This window comes from Nerophis ophidion, linkage group LG04 (genome assembly GCF_033978795.1).
Source record: "Nerophis ophidion isolate RoL-2023_Sa linkage group LG04, RoL_Noph_v1.0, whole genome shotgun sequence".
Lineage (NCBI taxonomy): Eukaryota > Metazoa > Chordata > Actinopteri > Syngnathiformes > Syngnathidae > Nerophis > Nerophis ophidion.
In genome coordinates this window covers 24074441-24092463 of record NC_084614.1, presented here as the reverse complement: position 1 = coordinate 24092463, position 18023 = coordinate 24074441, and the positions used below count along the sequence as shown (strand labels likewise).

The window sequence follows — 18023 nt, the reverse complement described above, 5'->3', positions numbered from 1 at the left end:
TTTGGAACATCCCACAGGTGTGCAGGCTAATTGGAAACAGGTGGTTGCCATGTTTGGGTATAAAAACAGCTTCCCAAAAAATGCTCAGTCTTTCACAAGAAAGAATGGGGCGAGGTACACCCCTTTGTCCACAACTGCGTGAGCAAATAATCAAATAGTTTAAGAACGTTTTTCAAAGTGCAATTGCAAGAAATTTTGGGATTTCCACATCTACGTTCCATTATATCATCAAAAGGTTCAGAGAATCTGGAGAAATCACTCAATGTAAGAGGCATGGCCGGAAACCAACATTGAATGACCGTGACCTTTGATCCCTCAGACGGCTCTATCAAAAACAGATATCAATCTCTAAAGGATATCACCACAAGGGCTCAGGAACATTTTAGAAAATCACTGTCACTAGATACAGTTGGTCGCTACAACTGTAAGTGCAAGTTAAAGCTCTACTATGCAAAGCGAAACATCCAGAAACGCCGCCGGCTTCACTGGGCACGAAATCATCTAAGATGGACTGATGCAAAATGGAAAAGTGTTCTGTGGTCTGACGAGTACACATTTCAAATTGTTTTTGGAAACATTCACCATCGTGTCATCCGGACCAAAGGGGAAGCGAACCATCCAGACTGTAATAAACGCAAAGTTCAAAAGCCAGCATCTGTGATGGTATGGGGGTGCATTAGTGCCCAAGGCATGGGTAACTTACACATCTGTGAAGGCACCATTGATGCTGAAAAGTACATACAGGTTTTGGAACAACATATGCTGCCATCTAAGCGCCGTCTTCTTCATGGACACCATTGCTTATTTTAGCAAGACAATGCCAAGCCACATTCAGCACGTGTTACAACAGCGTGGCTTTGTAAAAAAAAGAGTGCAGGTACTTTCCTGGCCTGCTTGCAGTCCAGACCTGTCTCCCATGGAAAACGTGTAGTGCATTATGAAGCGTAAAATACAACAGCGGAGACCCCGGACTGTTGGACGACTGAAGCTCTACATAAAGCAAGAATGAGAAATAATTCCACTTTCAAAGCTTTAGCAATTAGTTTCCTCAGTTCCCAAACGTTTATTGAGTGTTGTTGAAAGAAAAGGTGATGTAACACAGTGGTGAACATGCCCTTTCCCAACTACTTTGGCACGTTTTGCAACCACGAAATTCTAAGTTAATTATTATTTGCAAAATAAAAATAAAGTTTATGAGTTTTAACATCAAATAACTTGTCTTTGTAGTATATTCAATTGAATGTGGGTTGAAAAGTATGTGCAAATCATTGTATTCAGTTTATATTTACATTTAACACAATTTCCCAACTCGTATGGAAACGGGGTTTGTAATTCTATGGATGTTCTTATTCATCCAGGTTATTATCAGGGCATTCAGTCGATCACAACTGGACTGTTTGGTTTGTCTTGGAAGACGTTTTCGCCGCTCATCCGAGGACTGACCATTTAAGTCTAACAAATGCTCTGAGATATTTAACTTCATCATTATTACATGTTATAATTTGAATTTGCATGTTATATATACATTCGCAAATTAAATCAAGTCAAATATTCGGTATGTTTTAGATGTTTGCTTTTCCTTTTGCACCTAGTTGTGTCCAAACTGTTAGTAGAAAGTTTCCTTTATCATTTGCCTCATCTAATCTACACTTTGACATGGTTACATGAACGTCTTCATGAGGGACAGAGTCCAGTGACAACTCATCACACACATTTACAGTACATACATTATACTGTAAGTGTGTGATGTGACTTCAATGATGTTGCACAGTTCAATTCATGTGCTGATCCTTAAAGCATCAAATGTTGCAAATGACAGCACAGAGTCCTGCTGACTGAAGAAAACATTGCACTGCTGTCAGCTGTTTTTAAGCCACCTATAACTTTCAATTTTGCAGATATCCTCTGCAGAATATAAGAAACACAGCTAACTAGAACGGTAAACAACAGCTGCATGTTTTGAGCCTTGAAATTACAGAATTTTGATTGGAATTTTGCACTGTAAGTTGTACTTTAATGCAGCATCAAGTTACCAAACACGATTGCAATGTTAGAAAAATACATATTTTATTCAGTCAGTCATCGGTGAAAAGGGCTTTTTTTTTCCCAATTTGATAAATATACATATTTTTGTTATAACGTGGCTCACTTAAACTGGATGATCTCCTGAGTAGCAATCCTGATGAGCTGATTGAAATCAAACTGGATGTACTTTCTCCAGTAGCGTCGGTCTCTGCCGTATGTTTGAGCTGGGTAACATGGACTTCCTGCATAGAAAAAAATGAAAAAATCTATTTTACAAATTATTAACAAATCAAAAGTGGACATCATCTTTATTTCCTCACTATAACATAAAACAGCTCAAAACACTTCTAGCATAAACGCTAATGTGGCTAATCCAGGTTAATGCCTCCCAGTGGCCTCACTTACCCAATGCTGCTATCTAGTGGTTAGACCTAATTTAGTAGGTTTTCAAACCCTGTTAATGGCTAAATTAGCAACCAAAAAAGAGAAAAGGTAAAAGAGCTGCTCTCGGGCATAAGTCGGGGTACACCGTGGACAAATCACTACCTCGTGGCAGGGGAGAACAGGCAAACTCCCCACAGAAAGACTTTGAGCCTAGAAATCGAAGCTAGGGACCTTCTAATTGTGAGAAATGAGCACTAACCCCTTTTTCCACCGTGCTGCACATTTCTAAAGTTCCCTATTAGGGTACAGTTGGACTCTAAGTGTATTTCAGGTAAAATCTTCATTAACTGTCCACCACGTGACTTATCAGTCACTTTTAAACAGAGAGACGGGGAGTGAGGTGGACTGAGCTCGAAGTTAACATGAGTGGAATTACTTACAGTAGACATTAAAGTGGAGCAGCTAAGTGCAAGGAAAAGAAAAGAGAACAAAAAAAAGCCAAATTACAAACACTGGACACATACTATGTTTGTCCTCATTGAGATGAATTGTCGGGAGCCAAATTTCCAGGTAACAATTCAATTCTAACAGTTGCTGTACTTCACTATATCAGGGTTTCTGGCATTAAAAGTCATTAAATGGATTTTGCAAAAATTAGGGCCTTAAAGGGTAATTTTTCTTTTTCTTTTTATTATTTTGCCCATTGTTCACAATCATGTAAGACGTGACAATGGATGGATTTTTTTTTTTATGCATTTTAAATATTAAACATGTATAAATGTCCGCTTACAGCAGAACCAATAGGAGGTCCTCTATACCCCCCATAAAATCCAATAAATAATCATTCAAAAACCGACGACAATACTCTATTTACATTTCCTGACTTGAATATTAACCAAGTATTAGTGATATTGTTAGTATTATAACACAGACAAACTATTTATAGCGGCGACATGATCATACCGTGTGTCCCTATGTTAACATCATCAAGTGGTCACTTCCTCGCTCCCTGTAAGTTTATTCTAGATCATAAATCATGCCTCCCACCGGGACAGAAGAAGTCTAAGTAGTGATTCCGACAAGTTGGTACACTTTGACAGCCATTTAGGACCCGAAAACGGCCAGAACAACACGAAACGCTTGGTTCCCCCCTACCACCCTACTCTGTTTCTTCGTGAGGATTCTGAGCCCTCTTCACTTAAAAGGGAATATATGAACATCCCAGCAGTCAGCATCCTAATGACAGCAGACCTTGCACAGTAAGTGATGTTTTATTATTGCCGTCGTTGATAAATTGCTACGTCTGTCTGTGTGTTTATTTTCTACAGCTGCGGGTTTCAAACTGAATACAATAATTCTTGTAAGTTCCGGTCCGAAAGCGTGAAAAGATCTGCCTCAATACGGCAAAAAAAAAGTTGCCATTCTTTAGTCACTGTAGTCGTGTAGTCCTTAACTCGGACACCATGTCGTGTTAATGAGGAAGCTGAACTTGTTTTATACACAACTACAGAGGGGCAAAAAAGTATTTAGTCAGGTACCAATTGTGCAAGTTCTCCCACTTAAAATGATGACAGAGGTCTGTAATTTTCATCATAGGTACACTTCAACTGTGAGAGAGAGACAGAATGTGAAAAAAAAATCCAGGAATTCACATAGTAGGAATTTTAAATAATTTATTCGTAAATTATGGTGGAAAATAAGTATTTGGTCAACCATTCAAAGCTCTCACTGATGGAAGGAGGTTTTGGCTCAAAATCTCACGATACATAGCCCCATTCATTCTTTCCTGAACACTGATGAATCGTCCTGTCCCCTTAGCAGAAAAACAGCCCCAAAGCATGATGTTTCCACCCCCATGCTTCGCAGTAGGTGTGGTGTTCTTGGAATGCAAATCAGTATTCTTCTTCCTCCAAACACGACGAGTTGAGTTTATACCAAAAAGTTATATTTTGGTTTCCTCTGACCACATGACATTCTCCCAATCCTCTGCTGTATCATCCATGTATCCATTTGGGTATAAACTCAACTCGTCGTGTTTGGAGGAAGAAGAATACGGAGTTGCATCCCAAGAACACCATACCTACTGTGAAGCATGGGGGTGGAAACATCATGCTTTGGGGCTGTTTTTCTGCTAAGGGGACAGGACGATTGATCCGTGTTAAAGAAACAATGAATGGGGCCATGTATCGTGAGATTTTGAGCCAAAACCTGCTTCCATCAGTGAGAGCTTTGAATGGTTGACCAAATACTTATTTTCTACCATAATTAACAAATGATTTAAAATTCCTACTGTGAATTGCTGGATTTTTTTTCACATTCTGTCTCTCACAGTTGAAGTGTACCTATGATTAAAATTATAGACCTCTGTCATCATTTTTAAGTGGGAGAACTTGCACAATTGGTGGCTGACTAAATACTTTTTTGCCCCACTGTACCTTTTAGCCATCTCCACTTCAGCACTCATGAGCTAACTTGCCTAACATTGGCAGGTCTGGTGGCTCACCTCACGTGATCTACGGTGGCCTAAGATGGTCAAAAAAAGACAATTCTCACAAGACCTCACGTGATCTACGGTGGCTTAAGATGGTCAAAAAAAGAAAATTCTCACAAGACCCAAACTCTTATTCTCTGAAATTTCCACAGTAAATAAATTAGAGTTCCTTTCACTACCTAATACATTATATATAACTTGCTATCTAATGTACCCATTTTAAATAACAGATGGTGTAAATTACCATTCATTCAAGATATTTAATTGACTCAGCTTATTTTTAATTCATCTAAATGATGCAAATATTCTATGGTGTCTGTTTCTAAAATACTTAAGCCATCCATTTCCAAACACATGCATTATTTTCATTCCTAGTATGATGTTCATTCCTTATTCCATAAAACAGTTATACTATTTATTTATTTTTATTTTTTTAATTGTATCTTAATTAAAAATGTATCCTCAAAATGTTGGCTATTTTACGGCATATTTTCAGAGGATATGTATTTTTACAGCATGTTTTAAAAAGATATTTTGACATTTAAAAAACGACTTTTTGCATGTATCGATCAACTAATTCTTATTTAAGGGGCTTTGTGGGCGGAAGAGAGGCGCTCCGATTGACTCCATTATGTTAGAATCAGATTTATTTAAGACTTCAAATGCATAAAAAAAAACATTTGTTTTATAAACAAATTGTGAATGATTAGAAAATAAGAAAATAAAAATTTAGATCCCTTCTAATAATTTTGTACATCCTGTGAATGCTTTGGTGAAAGCGATTAAATAAAAACATGTTGGGAAGATGCAAATTTCAGCAAACATGGCATCCTGGCTAACTTTTCAAAACCTGGTTAAAGCTTGTCGATGGTAAACCCAGAGAGGCATGTGTATGTTGTAAAATAATTTAAGGATGAGCTTTATTCTTTGGGTATAGAGGACCCAGTCATGGGACCGTCCATGGCCCGGCTCTGACTTGTTCTGCCACTGTTGCCCACTAATTATGGCAATGGAGGAGACAATGAAACGTTAAGAAATAACAGCAGGTTAGAAATTTGTGAATGACATGTTAGCATTGATGGCTCGAGTTGTTGTGTAGCTAACTTAGCGTTCTAATTTAAGACAATAGTGTCACCGCCTTGCGGCAAAATAAATAATGATTTTCCTAAAACCTACGATTACCCGTAATTGGATCAGTGCCTATTGTGGTTGGAAATGGACCAGTAAAAACGACACATGGTTTGGAGGCCAGCATCATGTATAAAAAGAATAACTCAGGTTCAGGTAATATCCTCAAGGATTGGTCAAAAAGCACTTGCGTGACTATAGGGCACCATCATTACTACCAACGCAAGAATTGTGGTAAGAGTTTAAATCGCTTTCCCAACAACCCCTAATATAGGCAAGTATGGGAAATGAAGCATCGTGAACAACACTGGAAAGCCACCCATTACAGGGTCTTGTGCCGGGTAAACACATGATACTACATCTGTGTTTTGTTTAGGAGAGAACACACAGAAGCTTATACAAATAATAACATAGGAAATGAATACATTGAGTATGTTTAAAACTATACATAGATATAATTTTGGTGTATTTTGTCAGGAAAAACCAACGTTAAAACGACAGCAAATCCATGCATCCGGGCACAGTCGCACATGTCCTTGGTAGCAGTCATGGCACCTGTTTAGTTTTCCATACTCTCTTTTAGGGCTGGGCGATATTGCCTTTTTTTAATATTGCAATATTTTTAGGACGTATAGCGATATACGATATTTATTACGATATTTTGCCTTGGCCTTGAATGAACACTTGATACATATAATCACAGCAGTATGATGATTCTATGTGTCTACATTAAAACATTCTTCTTCATGCTGCATTAATATATTCTACTTTTAAACCTTCACGCAAAGAGGGAAATCACAACTAAGTAAATTAACCAAAAGTGTATTTATTAAAGTTATTAAGCAATGGCACAAACATTCAAGTCATTTCCAAAACATAAAGTGCAAGATTGTCAGAGACATTTAAAGTGTCAAATAAAAATGAGCTGCATAATAGGAAGTCAAATAGTATTCGTTCTTCACTAAGTGGTATGTTACTAAGGTTATGAAATTCTCTTCATTCTCTAGCGAGTAACTTTTCAAATGATGCTACATATTAGCAGTAATTCTACTTTTTATAGCAGCGCATTTTCCCCACACTTGACAAATTACGGTTGTCTGTTCAACATATTCCCACTTGAAGCCGAACCACCGCCAGACTATGAAAACCCTGCTGTTTTTCTTGAGAGTTAAGTCTTCATTTGTTATCAGATCCGCACCATCTTTCCCGTACGGCTACCTTAGCAGCAATCGTAGCCCCGTATGCTACCTCTCTGGTGGGCGAGGGTGGACACGTTGTGACGTAGGACGTGACAATTTGTGACGTATGTAAGAATGTGCGCCTGCCTGTCTGTGAGAAGGAGAGACAGGAAAGAGCGAGAAGAGCCTGAACTGTACGCACGCAGCTAAAAGCAACTGCGCAAGAACGTATACTCGAATATTACGATATAGTAATTTTTTATATCGCACAGAGACAAACCCGCGATATATATCGATATATTGCCCAGCCCTACTCTCTTTATACACAACTCTCCATGAAGTATTTTACCACCGCCTATGCTGGTTGTTTCTAAGTAGTGCAACCCAAATTCAACTCAACAATACAATAAAATGAAGATGCCTGGTACTGGTTACTTACCAATACCATGCAGGATTCTGGCGATGGCCCTTCCTGTGAACTTCTCATCACTTCTAGTCGAGAGGAAGCTCCTTATGTCTGCCCTGATCTGGTTTTCCCAGTCTAGGATCTAGAAAAAGCAGACAGAACAGCAGTCAGGATCACTATGCATCACAACATTGATGCGTTTGTGTTACCTTGTACTGATCCAGACTCTCATGTACGTCTAACGGATGCTGGGTGAGGTCTCTGTCCCGTCTCTTGTCAAAGTAGTCAGAGAGAAGGTCTTTCAGTTGGAAACTGCGAGCCTCGTCTAAATCCTCCATGCAGGACACCACATTTTGGAAGGCAACACTGCGTCAAAAACAGTCCGTCACATTAAAGACTGAAAAAAAAAAGACCAGCCAGAGGAGTACAACTACATCAACAAGAGTATACCTTTTCTAAACAGTAGAATATATTTTTTTACATGGTGGCAGTATACATTTTCTAGATTGCGGAGTATGTCAATTGTTGATAGCAGAGTGTGCCTTTTTTAGATGGGAAAGTATAACTTTTTTAGACGTGATAACTTTTTTAGACTGACAGTATTATTCTTTTAGACGGGATAGTATAACTTTTTAGATGGTGAAATATACCTTTTCTAGGCAGCAGAATATACTTTTTCTAGACAGTGAGAGTGTACCTTTTCAACGGAAAAGGATACCTTTTCTATACGAGGACTATACCTTTTTAGACAGGATATCTTTTGTAGATGGGAGAATACACCTTTTCTAGACAGGAAGAGTATACCTTTTCTAGAGGGCGAGAGTATACCTTTTGAGACAGAGGGGATAATTTTTTTAGAAAAGGACTATACCTTTTTAGACAAAAGAGGATATATTTTCTAGACGGGAGAGTACTTTTTCTTGATTAGAGAGTATACCTTTTCTGGACAGTTGAGTATACATTTTTAGATGGAAAGGATACAGCTTCTCGACAGGGACTATAACTTTTCTAGACGGTGATAGTATACCTTTTTAGATGGTAAGGATATATTTTCTAGACAGGGAGTATACCTTTTTAGACCGAAATAATACCTTTTCTAAACAGGAGAGTAGGGCTGGACGATTATGGCAAAAATAATAACCACAAATATTTTGACTGATATTGTAATCACCGTTAATTACACTATTACTCATTCATTTGAAAACATAAGTATTTATTTCCACCAAAACTCAACTTTAAAACCTGCATATAAATTAGTAACGAATAAACCACAATAAGTAATATAATAATAATAGCAATAACAAAACTTTAAATAGTAATTTAAAAAAACATAATAGCTTCCGTTAATGGTTTTTAATTTAGGTTTTTTTACCGTTTACACTTATTTTACCACCATAGAATGTGTGCTTTTTGAAAATGTATTAAAACGTTTTTTTATTAAATGCTAAAATCTCTCACATTTATTGGGACAATACAGCTTTGGACAATTTTGACCAGTATTTTAGATCAAAGCATAATCATTTTGTAAACGTATCAAAAATTCCTTCAAAGCAGAACTGCACATTTTTGGAATGTTGCCTATCGTTCACAATCATTATGAGTGACAAGAATACACGTGTCTTTTTTTAGGATTTTAATGATTAAAAAAAAACTTGCAAAATGCGGCTAACGGGATTCACCATTCATAGACCTCTAAAACATTTTCAAAAACTTCCATCAGTGTTTCATATACACACTTCAAATCTATATATAATGTGGAAAGAGACACGTTCATAACATGTACTATGTTCAATATTTACTGTATTTTGGTCATTTTATGCATTATTAACTTATTCCCATGGCGCATTTATTTACATTTCCATAGCAACGCAGTTCCGACTATGGGCAACAAATGTGTGTTCTTACTTCAAGAAACAAAAGCGAGTGTGTTGTAATCATGGCAGACTTGGTGATAGACAACGAAGACAACTATTGTTTTGGACAAATGAGTATTCACAGCCTTAACTTTTTGAACCTGAATATATGGAGGATGAATTGCTGCTTACAGAAGCGAGCACAAACAGAGGATGAAAGACGGAAGCTGAGATAAGTGATAATAATGATAAATAAATATGGAACTCTGAGCCATGTTATGCAGAAATGCATATGCTTAGCCAAAGTAAATTTGAAAAAACGTCTTCGACCAGCTGTACCAAAAAGTAGGACTGCACAATTTTGGCCAAATTACTAATCATGATTATTGTTGTCAATAATGAAATTGCGATCATTGATGAAGACAACTTACTATGTAAAATATTTTTATTGCTCTTTCTATTCCAAACAAACATTTTGTAAACTTTCATTTCAAAATCAAACGTTAAAAAAATCTTCAGTTATAAAATTTAACTTACAAGAGAAAAAGGGCTATATAAAAATAAATAATGCCATTGTAGAGTGCGATCATATGTAAACTATTTTTTTTTTTCTAATTATGCACAAAAGGCACATACAACAAGGAACACAGTGTATTGCTGAGAGGTGGATGAAAAAGGTTGTCCCTCGGTGCACGGTTGATGTTACGGTAGTCTGTACTTTGGGAACCCTCACTTTTGCAGCTGTTCGTCAGGGCTTGGCTCTTTGAGCAACCTTAACTCTATTTGGAATATTAAAATCACATAGCAGGAAAACGATGGTGGTTGAGGAAAGAAGGGAAATGTTTTTATTGCTTAACCTATCACCACAACTCGATAATTTTTTAAATGTACACAAAAACACAAACGGGTAACGAACAGGTAGCTAACGGGAAGGTTCTTAGAGAAGGGTGAGGCATGCAGGCGTGTTCCTGGGTTAAAATGCATACCTGTTGGCACCATTTAAACAGGGCACCGAAGGAATAATGCATTTATTTTTCTTAATATTTCCGGGAGCTATAGGTTTCCAGAACTGTCAGTCACTGGCACTGTTTTCTCATTTACTCTCACATAAGTGAACCATCTTTCGGTCGCCCCCTGATGGTTGGCTGACTGTTGGTTGTGGACGTTCTGGAATTGAAATGCAACGCAGCCTGTTTTTTAAATGTTAATATTGCCGACGATCACCCTCATTTAATCGTAGCGGCCAATATTGTGATCACGATTAAAATTCGATTAATTGCGCAGCCCTACAGGAGAGTATACCTTTTGAAAGCCTTAAAGCAGGCGCTCAGCTGGTAGAGCTGCGACCGCTCCTGATCCTGCACGCGCTTGTGCAGGAATTGACAAACGCGGTCAAGCTCCTCGTCGCTCAGGTCGCCGTAGGAACGGAAGTAGAAAGACAGGGAGGAGAACTCCACATGGATGCCACTCCGTCCACCAGCTGTCCCACAGAGAGCATGTCATTAAAATATTTTATTAGGCACACCTGTATCTTAGTTTGCCGTACCGAAGCTCCACTGAAGCTGCCTGAGCCCCCGCTTGACCAGAGGCAGCTGCCACCCCATCGTGTCAGCCACCTCCACCACGTCAAATTCCAGCTGGTCCCACGTCTCCACAAGCTCTCCGGCCATGCGCCTCCTCGCCAGGACTACAGCAACAGGTGCACAGCTGTCAAAAGGCAAACCAAAATTCTCAGGGTTTGTCACCATTAGGAACAACAAGCGAATCTGACTTTTTTGTTACATTTTGGTGACTTTCTGGAGCTGCCTGGGTCCATCATAGCAGCTGACTTTGCACACTGACAGGGTGGAGTGGAGAAGCTCCACAAAGCGCTGAGGATGCAACTCCAGGTAGCACAGCAGCGTCTCGATACCTTCCAAGAAAAACTCAAATGAATGCATTTATTAATAGAGGTTTACTCGCTAGATCTTTAATCATTTCAGGCAACAATGCATTTCACTAAATGGCAGCAACCAGCAGAGTGTGCAAGTAATTAAAAGCAAACTTGTCTTCTACCTTAACGGGCGGCAGGAGAACGCGAGACAGGTAGTAAGTGTATTGTTCTGTACTAGTTAAGATCTAGGGTACAGTATACACAGTAACTGTTGTGTTAAATATTCAAGAACATTTTTTTATACTTTCTCAATGTTTTTTAAAACCAATACAACTTTCAAATATTTTAACATGCAACTTGTTCCATTTGTCATTACTTTGAAATCTTTCAACTCAATTTTACAGCTTTTATCCAAAATACATTTTCAACAGCATTTGATGTTATTTACTGCCAAAAATTAACTTAGGTTATTTACATTTTTTCCTTGCCATCTAGAATTAATGAAAACAAATGAAATATTAAACATATTAATAACATGTATATAAATACACAAATCATATAAAAAATAAATTTATAAGTATAAATATATAATAATTAATTGATTCGAAGATTCTCCTCGTTCTTCCAATTCCAATCCCTAAAACAGGAATGCTCTTCCGCGTTTATGTACTACAGTAGAAGTGCATGTTGACGTGTGCTTACCCTCCTCTGTGATGTCAAGAGCCTCCACAGTCTCCTGGATGGGAATTGCTCTCTCATGAGTGTGACACACTCGTTCTCTGGGCCACTCTTTGCTTTGTACTTCCAGCTCATCAGATTTTTCCTCAGTCTTCCTCCCTGGATGACTGCTGTCTGTGGACTGGGCCACTTCCTGCTGGGCACAGGGGTTAAGGCTGCTTTCCTGCTCACAAAGCTCCATCATCTCCAGCAGTTCTGCGTCATCAACGTCCTCCTGTCAACCAAACGGAAGATATGACCACAGTTGTCATGGTACATTTACTGTCCAAACGTACCTTGGTTAGTTCCTGTTGTTTCTGGTGTATTTTTTTGCATTTGCACACAGGGAACACCTTCTCGACCAACCTCTTTACCGTGTAGTAGTCCACTGTGTCTGAGTAGATGTGCCGACGCAGCTCGGGGAGGTCCATACCCTGCATAGAAAACACCAAACAATGACAATCACAAATAGAGGGATGGGCAATATGGCCTTAAATCCATACTACGATATATATTGCAGCCTACAGCAATATCAATATTATCATAATATAGTATTTGGCATAGAAATTATAATATAACTCTTTCAAAACAAGTTACAAAGTCCCCTAATTTGGCTGCTGATATATGCGGTAACATTTTGCATGATTTCTACTACAATAGAAGACTTTGTCATGAAACATGACGACAGCATGACAAGAACCGGTAATAATTAAATTATTAATATACTTGCTAATATACTATTAATTGTTGGTTATTTTCTGTTGTAACATGGTTCTATCTACACTTATGTTAAAATTTAACAAGCACTCTTTCTTCTGTTTTTGGATACATTAGTTTTGTGTGGGGCTTCACGGTGGCAAAGGGGTTAGTGCGTCTGCCTCACAATACGAAGTTCCTGCAGTCCTGGGTTCAAATCCAGGCTCGGGATCTTTCTGTGTGGAGTTTGCATGTTCTCCCCGTGAATGCGTGGGTTCCCTCCGGGTACTCCGGCTTCCTCCCACTTCCAAAGACATGCACCTGGGGATAGGTTGATTGGCAACACTAAAAATTGGCCCTAGTGTATGAATGTGAGTGGGAATGTTGTCTGTCTATCTGTGTTGGCCCTGCGATGAGGTAGCGACTTGTCCAGGGTGTACTCCACCTTCCGCCCGATTGTAGCTGAGATAGGCGCCAGCGCCCCCCGCGACCCCAAAAGGGAATAAGCGGTAGAAAATGGATGGAGGGATAGTTTTGTGTGATACCAAAAATCAGAGATCGATTGATTATTGGCTGGGCCGATATTTGGCCTTTTTACTTATATTTATTATTATTTTTTAAACTACAACAGAACTACATCAGCATATAAAATAAATACACATATGATACTTGTATTGAGCTCTCTTTCCTGTCCCAATGAACTGGTCACCTACTACAACAATATTTTCATAATCTACTTGACAAGCTGGCTCCAGTGAAAAACAGAACTGTCTCTTTTACTAACTTTGCACCCTGATTTACTAACACACGTCGCATATTAAAAACCAAGGAACGCAAACTTAAACGTCTCTACAAAAAAAAATGGATTCACAGTACACAAGTAACTGGACGTCAAACATCTCCAACATTACAAATACTATCTGAACAACACAAAATCATCCTACTATGCATCTTCTAAAGAAGGCAACTCCAAAACACTACTCTTCTTGCCAAAATTACAAATCCACCGCATTCACTTCCTTCTCATATGGACTCATCTGTTTTATGTTGTTCCCTTATCCAATTATTTCATTCCATCACCACCCAGATTCATCAGCAACTTCCTTCATCTTCCCCTCAGTCACAGTACATCCTCCTTGCCTTCCTCATCTTTTAATTTTCTAGTTTTTCCACTGAGTTCTCATTTGAACGTTACTCACTTATCTGTCCATCCAAGACATTCACTTGTCATTTAGATTCCCTCCCAACTGCTTTGTTTAAAGTCTGCCTTCATTCTTCTCACCACTGGAATTGTTCCCTCAGGTATCGAAACAGCGGCCATAATGCCAATTCTGAAAAAACCTGGCTGAGATCCAAATCATTTTAATAACCTTTGTCCAATTTCAAAAATCTGTCTCCTCCCAGCTTCACTACCACCCACAACGTGGACATTTCCAGTCTGGTTTCCGACCTCTACACAGCACTGAAACAGCACTCGTAAAAATCACAAACGATCTCCGCCTGGCAGCTAATTCTGGTCACTGTCCTCATACGCTTCTCACTGTCCTCATACGTTTTCATCTTACTGCAGGTTTTGATACCATTTCACACACTGTCCTTCTCAATAGATTGCACAGTACTAGTATCACAAAAACACCCCTTCACTGCACCTCACTCAGTTTGTTCAACTATGTTCATTCCAATCCCCTCCGTTTCCCATTTCCTAGGGATCTGTCCTGGGTCCCTGGGTTTACATTGTACCTCTTGGCAGTATTTTCCGTAAATGTAAAATACATTTTCACTGTGATGCGAATGACACCCAGCTCTACCGTTATACCAAACCCCCTGCTTCTCTTCATCCTTCCTCCCTTACAGACTGCCTCACTGAGCTCAAGCAGTGGTTATCATCCAATTTCCTCCAACTCAACACTAATAAAACTGAAATCCTACTTATAGGTACCAAATCCATTCTAGCCAAAACCGACAGCCAGTCCATCAGTCTCGGCAATTCATCCGTCTTACCCTTCTCCCAAGTTAAGAGTCCGGGTGTCATCCGTGACAGCACATTCTCTTTTCAAGCCCACATAAAGAACATTACCAGGTCTGCTTACTTTTATCTACGCAGAATAACCATACTGGTTTATAGTCTTGTTCATTCCCTTGTCACCTCTCGCCTGGACGACTGCAACTCTCTCCTGTTTGGTCCCCCTCACAAGTCACTTTATTAACTTCAGCATCTCCAGAACTTTGCTGCCCGGATGATCCCCAGAACCCTTTCAAATTTTCAAGATCAGTGCATGATAAAATTTCTGTTAACAATCATGACAACACACACAAGATGATGGTGTAAAAATATTAAGCGTTTAAGTGATCCTCTACTATTGGGTCTGATTTAAATATTTAGTTTTTGCCCTTAAAGAGCTCCTATCCAGCTACTTATTTCCTGTTTGTGTACATCCATCAAACTGGAATTTTTACAGTGTGAAATGGTAATACACATTTGAGTCGTCTGCTACAAAAGCTGCATTACACAAATTAGTGACGGTTAAAGATTTAAATCTTACCTCAGGGTCAAGAAAAAGATGACAGTGTGCCGGTTCCCCATCTCTCCCCGCTCTCCCGATTTCTTGAACGTAGCTCTCAAAGCTCTACAAGATAACATAATAAAACATAGTTATAATTTACACAGAACAGAAGGTGGGCAGAAATTTGTCTAACAGTCTGCTACCAACCTTGGGCATGTTGTAGTGAACGATACCACGCACGTCGGACTTGTCCAAGCCCATGCCAAACGCCACCGTGGCCACCACAATTCTGAGCTCGCCGCACATGAAGTTGTTCTGAACCCGACGTCGCTCTGACGCGGAGAGGCCAGCGTGGTATGACTCAGCTTGCCACTTGAGAGGCTTACGGATCTTTTTCCTTGCTGGACAAAGACAGGGGACAGCAGGTTTGTTTATGATAAACAAGTCAATCTGAAGAAATACAGCCTTACCCAGTTCTTTCTTCCTCTGCCCAACCGGGTTGCTTTGTGTTTGGCTGATGATGTGTTTGTTCTCTTTCAGCAGTACCCCCTGCAGGCAGGTCCTGAGCAGCGCAGCCACACGAGTCGTCTCCTCTCTTCTGGTGCAGTAGACGATGATGGAGTCCAGACAACCAAAACGATCACCTTTTAGCAAAGACACAACAGCCTAAAAAAACATTTAAAAAAGGTGAGTGTGTTGTGAACACATCCAGGGATTTACAACTTTGAAAATGCCTATCGTACATGATCTTTTTCTCGGTCCATGGACACAGACAGATGTAGGTTGGTGGGCACGGCGGCAGAGCGCACCGCAATGCCGTCCTGGTCGTTGATGTCCAAGTGTTGAGCTATGTCCAGAGCGGTGGACAGCGTAGCCGTTGCAGTGAGTCCCAGCAGGCACTTCACGCCCAAACGCTCCCTGAGCACCTACAAAAACATCTGACTATTGACTGACGTGGTCAAATTTAAAATTACTTTTTATGTGTCTCTTCCTGCTAGACATGACAGCATGACTTGACTAAAAACTGTAAATAGGACATTTTTACCTTACAAAGCCTCAAGTAGCAAGGCCTGAAGTTGTGCGACCACTCGGACACGCAATGTGCCTCATCGATACACGCAAAGGCCACAGGGGGGAGCTCTTGAGCCGTGGGAAGACACCCTGAACTTGAGCGGCCACCTCCTACTAGTGCCTCTGGGGAGAGCAGTAGCACACACACCTGACCCGTCTTCACCTGGACACAAGGTAAACATTATAGAGTGTACAAGTAGATACACCGACTCTGATAGTTACCTTTTCTACAGCAGCTTCTCTCTGTTTCATTGTCATGTTGGAGTGGATGCAGACGGCTTTCAGTTTGGCGGGCAGGCCAGAGAGCTATATATACACAAACACAACACCATGTCAATAAACATTAAATAATACTGTTCAGCTGTCATTTTTGAGGATGCTGCACCTGGTCATCCATCAGTGAGACAAGAGGCGAGATGACCAAAGTGATACACTTGGATCGCTTGGCATACAGGTACGCTGGGAGCTGATAACACAAGGACTTGCCCATCCCTGTTGACAGCACAACTAGGGTGGAGAGACCTGCAAAGACAGAAAGTGGTGGGTATCTTTATTTCTGCATGCGCTTTAAAATGTTGAAAATAGGGATGTTCCAACTTTTTTACTTCCGATACACAGTAAGTTGAATGATTCAGACACGTTTGTTACTGGATAATTTTTAATACTGTATGCTTCTACCTTGAAGACTTTGTATCTGTAAGTAATATGTAACTGTAATTATTCGATACTTGTTTATATTGACACGTGGTGTTTTGGACTGCAACACTGTTCAATTGAGACTTTGCTTCTCTGAGGCAATGCTTCTCAAATAGTGGAGCGGGCCTCTCTTTGAGGGTGGGGCAGTGAGGTGTCAGAGGGGCCTGAAAGGCAAGAGACTTCCAGTATTAGAGCCTTTTTAAATAATTGAATGATACACAAGCCTCTTAAATAGGTGGCAGCATTGCTCAAAATAATCAACAGGCTGAATCAGGAATTATGACCAGGTATACAGACACAACCCATCACTTATTAGAATATAAATAAATGATTCTCATTGCGATTCAAATTCAGGGTGTGTGTGATTTTTTTTTCCATGAGTTGCTAAAATCAGCCATTCAGAGTGGTTTATACAGAAAAATTAATAAACAATTAACATCAGGTTCTCAATCGTATTTAAATTTGGGTCTCCACGTGGGGCATGACTAAAAAACAAATTGAGAAGCATTGAATTAGGGACACCTATGATGAATGTCCGCATTGAATTAGGGACACCTATGATGTATGTCAAGCTTGTGTGCTATTGTGTGCTGAGCGGTTGTGTAGCTTCTAGCTGCTGGTAGCCTATAGTCTACCATGTTTATTCTTTGTTAAAGTAAAACACTAAAATTCAAGAAAATACCTACCTTATGTGCTTATTGGAGGACATTCAGATGTTAACTGGTTGTCCAGTTTTGCACAAGTAAACACACTGCAGGATTTCTTACATATAATATATATCATATATAATATTAATAATAATAATGTATATGGTATAATATTTGATGCGCCTGTGATGCACATCACAGTAGTTCTAAGTCTAAGTCTTGTTTCGCAGCGCTATGATACATTTCAGGTGCAAGGCGGTATAATTGAAAGTGTGTTACACTTGCCGTACAATGAACACATGGGTGGTATTATTGCTGACTGAGCAGTTTGTTTCTTACCACTATTATAACATT

At 39.5% G+C, this 18023-nt stretch overlaps 1 protein-coding gene across 1 annotated transcript in view; it reads right to left on the bottom strand.

Annotated features, from left to right (window-relative positions):
• Positions 1 to 785: 785 nt before the first annotated feature.
• recql4 (RecQ helicase-like 4) overlaps positions 786 to 18023 on the bottom strand; it is a 32657-nt gene continuing 15419 nt past the window's right edge. The window contains exons 13-27 of the mRNA XM_061897561.1: positions 16712 to 16848; positions 16549 to 16632; positions 16301 to 16489; positions 15999 to 16181; positions 15726 to 15921; positions 15463 to 15656; positions 15295 to 15378; positions 12352 to 12489; positions 12041 to 12290; positions 11248 to 11377; positions 11012 to 11172; positions 10768 to 10945; positions 7822 to 7978; positions 7646 to 7754; positions 786 to 2267 (exon numbers count right to left, since the gene is read on the bottom strand). Coding sequence (XP_061753545.1) covers positions 2146 to 2267; positions 7646 to 7754; positions 7822 to 7978; positions 10768 to 10945; positions 11012 to 11172; positions 11248 to 11377; positions 12041 to 12290; positions 12352 to 12489; positions 15295 to 15378; positions 15463 to 15656; positions 15726 to 15921; positions 15999 to 16181; positions 16301 to 16489; positions 16549 to 16632; positions 16712 to 16848 — 2312 coding nt within the window. The 3' untranslated portion in view covers positions 786 to 2145. The remainder of the gene's footprint in view (positions 2268 to 7645; positions 7755 to 7821; positions 7979 to 10767; positions 10946 to 11011; positions 11173 to 11247; positions 11378 to 12040; positions 12291 to 12351; positions 12490 to 15294; positions 15379 to 15462; positions 15657 to 15725; positions 15922 to 15998; positions 16182 to 16300; positions 16490 to 16548; positions 16633 to 16711; positions 16849 to 18023) is intronic.